The sequence below is a fragment of the Danio rerio genome, chromosome 21, assembly GCF_052040795.2.
Source record: "Danio rerio strain M-AB ecotype USA chromosome 21, GRCz13ab, whole genome shotgun sequence".
Taxonomy (NCBI): Eukaryota; Metazoa; Chordata; class Actinopteri; order Cypriniformes; family Danionidae; genus Danio; species Danio rerio.
This window is the reverse complement of record NC_141041.1, coordinates 44924018-44931637: the sequence shown is the minus strand read 5'-3', so window position 1 is coordinate 44931637 and position 7620 is coordinate 44924018. Positions and strand designations below refer to the sequence as shown.

The 7620-nt window shown below is 34.1% G+C and overlaps 1 protein-coding gene across 2 annotated transcripts in view; it reads left to right on the top strand.

The window, feature by feature from the left end:
* Window positions 1-3344: 3344 nt before the first annotated feature.
* Window positions 3345-7620, top strand: part of slc13a5a (solute carrier family 13 member 5a) — a 32843-nt gene continuing 28567 nt past the window's right edge. The window contains exons 1-2 of one of the 2 annotated variants that reach the window (XM_087299639.1): window positions 3345-3536; window positions 4955-5083. In XM_087299639.1, coding sequence (XP_087155765.1) covers window positions 3429-3536; window positions 4955-5083 — 237 coding nt within the window. In that variant the 5' untranslated portion in view covers window positions 3345-3428. 2 annotated transcript variants of the gene reach the window in all.

Sequence of the window (7620 nt, the reverse complement as noted above, 5' to 3'; positions counted from 1 at the left end):
CTGTGAATATAGTAAAGAAAATGTCAATAATTACCTAAAGAAGCTGCTGTGAGCATAATGATTGTTTGAAATATATTTCACAAGAAAATACTATTTCAGTCTTTCTACCTACTGTGTAAACATGACAAAACAGGACTTTTATTGATATTTTCTCAACATTTCTCTTGACATTAATTGTAACCAATAATATTATAAAGTGTTGCAGAGAAAACCAGCTCTGATTGAGAGTCTAACCGTGTCTATCCATGAGGCTGTAAAGGTTGAAAATCCCTGGATTAGAGGATAAATGAGGTCTCTAAATCTTTTGGAGCTTAATAAAGCTTTTTGAAGTTAAAGTTGGCAGAGGAACTGGCGGTTCACTCTGCTGTTGCGACCTCTGATAAAGAAGAGACTAAGCCACAGGAGAAAATGAGCTTGGCAGAGGAACTGGCTCTGAAGGAAAAATGCATTTTCAGGCTGAATATTTATCTGATATGTGTTTTTTTTTTTTTGCCTTTTTACAAATTTTTTTCTCAAAGGTCTTTTGAATGCAGGATGTAATGTGAGTAAAGGTATAGATTTTTAGAGACAATATATATATATATATATATATATATATATATATATATATATATATATATATATATATATATATATATAAGGATGACACGATGGTGTCGTAGGTAGCGCTGTCCTCTCACAGCAAGAAGGTTGGTCAGTTGGCATCACTGTTTGGAGTTTGTATGTTCTCCCAATTTGTGTGGGTTTCCTCCAGGTGCTCCGGTTTCCCTTACAGTCCAAAGAAATGCGCTATAGACAAACTGGGTGAGCTAAATTGAGTGTTGGGCTAACGACCCACCTCGTAACAATTAGATGTTACGAAACACCAATATGATGTGGTTAAAATATCAACTTCTATATAAACAGCCCTGGGAGTAAGTGTATATAGCTAAATGTATGGCTAAATCCGACCAGCCTGGTGATTACACATTCCAACAGTAAGAGGAGAGTTTGGAGGTTTAAATATTAGAGTAAAAACACAGTTTTTGCATAAAGTTTTGCGATGCACACAAACCCTATAGCAAAAAGTTTTCTGGCCCACACCATCAGCATTTGCTTGCCGCTGTGAATTATGGTACATGACTGGACCAAGTCTGGCTTCCATACAAGAGGCAAACATGGACCATATGTGGCCCAAGTCTATAAGTCAAGTTAATAACCCATAATTGGGCTTGAACTGGGCCAAATATGTTGGTGAGTCAATGTTTATATATATATATATATATATATATATATATATATATATATATATATATATATATATATATATATATATATATATATATATAAACCCTTGAAGCATTTCGCTTTATGGCTGTGCTTTTTCTTGAAGTGACCTGGTTGACAAATTATTTTCTTTACTCAAAAATAACTTAATAAATGAAATGTATCTTAAAAGTGGTTCAAGATAGGCCAAACGTACGTGGCCCACAGATATATTTAACATCTGGGCCATATACTACATTTGATATCAAGTCTTGAGAGCCGCCTGTAGACGGTGCCACCTCGGCCAAACTTGGGCCATGTTTGGCCCACGTGCTGCATGCCAGTGCCGGACGAATGCCTGCTGTGCCAGCTTTATGCCAAATCTGGGCCAGAATTCTTTGCTACCTGGGAAAATTATAGGTGACATGAATTTAAAAGAGGACAAACTGTTGGTGCTGGCACATCTCTGACCAAGTCTTTGAGATGTATCAAAGGTAATGTCAGCGTACCACCAAAAACTACAAACCACATTGAACAGGAGTAACTGTGGACACAAGATGAAGCTGTGGGGATGTCCAAGTGCTAACCTGGATTGTATTCAAAAACAAAATAACCCACATCTTTCCAACTTCACTGTCTTTTTCACATCTGGGAGCGTTCCTAGACTATTGCATACTCAGAGTGAAGCATGAGGGTGGATCGGTGATGGTTTGTGCTGCAATATCATGGCATCCCCAAACTTGTGCTAGATGGGCACATCACTACCAAGGACTTGCGAACTATTCTGAAGGTAGTGTCGTGTATCAGAGTGATATGCACCACACAGCAAATCTGGTGACAGAGTGGTTTGATGAACATGAATGTGAAGTTAACTCTCTCATTTCTGGCACAGCCACCAGATCTAAATACTATTGAACCAATAATGGAGGAGTGAGTCAAGAAACATTTTCCTCCAACAGCATACTGATCTGGTGAGAGGGGTCTGGCTGCAGACCTGGTGCAGTGCAATCTGGGCTGCATCCAATGCTTTTTTAATGGGCTCACCTAACCCCACCCCTAACCCTACTCGTCACAAGCTCAATTTGAGTGCATTGTGTCTGACATTGCATCACTGAGAAATGCAGTCTCAGCTTGCATCATAAAGGTTGCATCCAGATCCTATTGGACCTGGCCGCTATTCTGCTTAAAGAACGACTCATAATCCCTCTAGCCACCATGTATGACTTGCATCTGTCATGCCCAAAACAAATAGATGCTGTATTGGCTGCAAAAGGAGGCCCTCTACCATACTAATGAATTATTGTGGTCTCAAACAAGTTGTTTCAGTTTCATTGTCCAACTCCTTTATATAGTTATCCAGTCAGCAAGTTTGTAAATCAAATTCTGAAGATTCAATATAATTTCTGAATCAAAACATTTGAGAACAAAATAAATAAATAAATAAATTAATTAAAAAATAAATAAATAAATAAATAAATAAATAAATAAATAAATAAATAAATAAATAAATAAATAAATAAATAAATGTCAGCCACATTTTCAAATACAGTAGCTTAAACATTAAAGATAAGATTCAAGGGAGGGATGACTTTTTGGACAATGGTTATACCACCATTCATCTTTTATTCAACTTTATGTTTATAACATATTTATACACTAAAAGTAAGTTATATGACATATTTTAAAAACTCAGTTGACTTCAAGCTTAACTTTTTTTTACGCTATACTAGAAAAAATAAATAAAACCTTGGTACCCACAAATTAACCTTTGCTTTTTAATGTTAACCATGGCTTTGTATAGGAAAAAATAAGTAAGCAAAAACAACAAGCAACATAGTACACTTTTATTCAAGCAAAAACTTTAGTAAGAGTTGAAATTGGGTAAAGTCATTGAGTAATTCACATGTCATGTAAAGTCTTTTTTTTCCCAAATACATCCAGTGACAAGTCAGGTGTGTGATGAAATGAATGGGTTAATGTTTTTGTCCTTGTTGAAAATGTGAATGAAGTGGTACAAATCTGGCACGCGCTTAATTATGCGCCTGGTGTGTGTGTGCGTGCGTGTGAGAAAGAAAAAGACAGACAGAGAGTGAGCCCATGCACTGTCCAGAGATCAGTGCACAGAAGTTTTGCGCAGTTTCTCACCGTTTGGACATTTCATTGTAAAGTTATCCAAAGCCGAAATGATGGCTTCACGTGCACTCAAACTAGTATGGAAGATGAAAAATACATTGATTCTTTTTTGCACTCCATTTCTTCTGCTTCCTTTGCCACTTGTCATTGGATCAAAGGTAAGGCTAATTTTATGAAGCATGTAAAATGTTCTAAATAGGCAGTGATGTGCTTAACTGAACAGCTGAAGCTCCATATAAATACTTTTTACGAGTGCTGTTTCGTTCAAACAGGCCAGTCTAGTGTAAAACATGTGTGAAGACAGAGTGTATTTCTACACATCTTTCGGGGTTCATTCTGCCGGTTTTCTCTGTATTTTAGCAAGCAAGAATGTGTTCAAGACCATGCGTGACACTGGGGCGACACATTCCTTCCACAAACTCACAATGCCCTATTTTTGTCTTAACCCTTTAGTGTCGCGAGGATTTTTGGTTTTGGGGATACGATACAATGATAATAAAAAAAAATCTAAGTGTTTGTAGAAAGAAAATAATCGACCACCCTCATTCGGTTACTTAGTAAACTTGATTTGTTTTGTCTGTTTGTTTGTTTATTAATTTATTTCTAAGTCTCTCGATTTAATTAAACTCATGAATAAGTTCTCATTTGTTGCGGCAGCGGGCAGGTGTCGGTCTTCTTGATGTGTCAAAATCATAAATCCTCCGCAGTAGCAACGTTGCATAATTCAAAGCAAGATAACAAAAACGTGTAAAGCACTTTATAGCTTTATTTTGACAAATGTCTGATTGTCGTGCCATGTTTTATGCTGTGCTTTCTGATTCTGTGTGACGAAAGGGGAACTTTGCTCCTCAGGTGCATCTTAAGTGGAAACATTTAAATGCAGAAAACAAAACAAGACAGTTATACATTACAATTGTGTTTAACCAGGTTACAAACTAAATTAACAACTGAATGGTTCGTTTATTTAACAAGTTAGCACACCATTTAAAAAAGAAAATTGACTAAGTTTTTTTATTTTTAAACATTTCTAACTTTTGTCTGCTTAATTGTTTTCTGAAATTGTGTTAAATGTTACTTGAAAATGAAATTCAAGTTGGCAAGATTTATTTGTAATAAAAAACTGGGTCCCACTTTATATTAAGTGGCCTTAACTAATATGTACTTACATAGGAATTAATAGTTTGTTACAATGTACTTATTATGTAAATACATGTACTATGTACTTATGCCTGATTAAATACATGTATGTAAATACATCTGTAATTAACTTTTGTAATTACATTTTTAAATACACTGTTGACCACCCCTTACACCTTAACCTACCCTTAAACCTACCCATGCCACCAAACCTGTCCATAACCTAACCTTTATTCCAACTCAAAAGCACCACAAGTGTTCTCAAATACATTATAAACACAGTAAGTACATTGTATTTATTTTTTTGATGTAAGTACATAGTAGTTAGGGACACCTGATATAAAGTGGGACCAAAACTGTAACACTGAATTCTCAGTATTTTCATCTAACTAAAGATGCACTGTAGGCCTATATTCTTTTGAGGTGTTTTTGTCTGCAGGAGGCTGGATGTGCATATGTTGTGGTACTGATGGCAGTTTACTGGTGTACAGAGGTGCTGCCGCTGGCTGTCACTGCTCTCCTGCCCGCTGTGCTCTTTCCCCTCTTCAGAATCATGGAGTCCAAAGACGTACGTTTCAGGTCACATAGAAAAGTCATTTTGTATATGTTTAACTTAAGCAGTGTCTTTTGCTTTAAAATATAACTTTCTTTTTAAATAGACACCACTCATTTTACCTCAATAACTGAAAGTCTCCACTTTTTAAAGGTTTACTCTAAATATGTTGATTTATATATTTACACTGTAAAAATATCTGTTAATTAGCAGTTTTCTGTATTTTGTGATTCATGTTTTTATTAGAATTTTTTTACTTAGTTTATTTATGCTTTGAATTGCATTATGGGACCTTGATCTTTTTACCAACAACTTTAATCCTTAATTGCCAAGATTTGAAAAGTTTCCTTTTTTTTTCTATTAACGTTTTTATATAGTTTAAAGTGATATATTGTCTCGGTTGGTGTTGTACTGTATATTATGGTACATAAACCTTGTAAACCAGTAAAACCAGTAGTAAACAAGTGCCAGTACATTTTCTGTTAGTTTACTTATAGACTTATGACTCTATATATTATTTCTTGCATATGTTAATTCAGAATACTAGAATGTCAATAAAAGTCATTTTTGTAACTAAAGAGTTGACTATTCAACATCAAAAGCCAACAGAGCAGATATCAACATCCCAAAATGCGATTTACATCTGTAAATAAACGGAAAACACTTGTGAATCACAAAACAGGGAAACCACTGGTTAACAGATATGTTTATAGTATTGCAGTGTTTCATTATATGTGACTTAAGACAAAGACTTTTCAAAATAAAAAATAAGGGGGGGGGGGGGTAACTTTACAAATAGTACATACTTATATTTTTTAGCTAAAATACAAACTCAATATAATGTGCCCTCTAAAATGTGCAATTAAGCTAAAATCTTTAATGTGCTAATTGGGACTTTATATGTAATTATAACTATAATTATTAAGGTCCAGAGATAAGGTAACAGTGTAAAAAAACAATTGATTTAGGTTTTTGAAAGATAAAAATATTGCCTGTTAACATAATTTCTTCTGCTTTGAAAAGCTTGAAGTGGCAGGTGACAGATGACACACTTATAGTAAACAGAATAATATTGTCCACTGATGTGGATGCCAATATAGTTATCTTTATGGTTGTTGTTCTTTGTGTAAAAGGGGCATTTAGGGTTGCTTTCTTTTCCGGTTTTATATGGGTTTTAAAACAACTTATCTATCAGCACAGTCTTATGCTGGATCTACACTTGTCCTCCTTTCACATTTGTAGCTTATCAGCTCTAATATTATCAGCTTTGTATAGTAGTGTAAAATAATACAACCCAAATTCCAGAAATGTTGGAGTGCTTTGTAACTAAATTAGGAATTTATGATTCATTAATTCTCTTTAAATTGCAAAAGTTCAAAGAAAATGGTCACACTTTATTTTACAGTACAATTATCGCTATTAACTAGTTAGGTTACCTATTAGCAAGGTAGTTGGGTTTAGGTTTTAGGACTACACTTGTAGAATAAAATCATACTTTAAAAGTAAGAATCAACAGCTGATGTTTTAATAATAAGCAGGTAACAAGTAGGGCCAGACAGAATCTGCAGAGATTTTTTGCAATTTCTGCAGAGATTTTTTTTAAAAATCTGTGGATTTCTGTGGAATTATTTTGCGAGTATCATAACTAAAACCTTAATATGTGAAATAAAAAATAATATCCTTTTAACTTTTATTTAATGTTTAAAATGCAAATACAATTAGATTCACTTTATTTGGTAAACAAAGCAAGTCTCTCATATAATAGATCTACTAAACGACAGAAAATATTACTTTACAAACATAAATCTGATGAACATTTCACATTAGTCAATAATATTACTGTAATAATTAAAAATCTGAATAAATATAGATTTACACACATTTACTCAAGTAAAAACAAAATTAATGATGGGCTAAAAATCTGCACGCACAGATTCTGTGTGGGCCTCGAATAAGCCAGTAGTTAGTGGGAAATGACTCTTAAACTATAGTGTCAGCAAACCTGTTCACATCATGTATCAGGAAAGTGTTTACATCAACTTTTCTTTTAATTGCAGTGTTTAATTGTTTGGGAGCTGAGGATACTATTTTTTTTTTTTAAGTTTTAAGACTTCAGCTGTCTGATTTTGAAGGTTCAATATTTTATAGTCAAGACATTAATCTCATAACATCTATTGAAATGGTAATTTTTATGCAATGTAAATGCACATACAGCTATTTGGGGGAGGGGGGTGGGGGGCTTAAAAATTTGCCTTAATAGAGAAAAAAAAACTTTTTTTCTGTATTGGACCCTTTTTTTAAATTTGATTTGGTTCTTAATGGAAAAACAAATACTGTCTCACATCCTGTCACCTCTTCGGTTTGAGATTAATGTTCTGTTTTTATCCTATAGTTCACCCAAAAATTAAAACTGCCCCTATAGTTTGTTTACCCTCAAGCCATCCCTCTGTATAAATTACATTTTTTTTGCCAAACAAACACTGTCAGACTAGTTTTAAAATGTATCCATAGTTACATTCAGGTTGTTATTTCTAGAAAACCAACAAAGATTT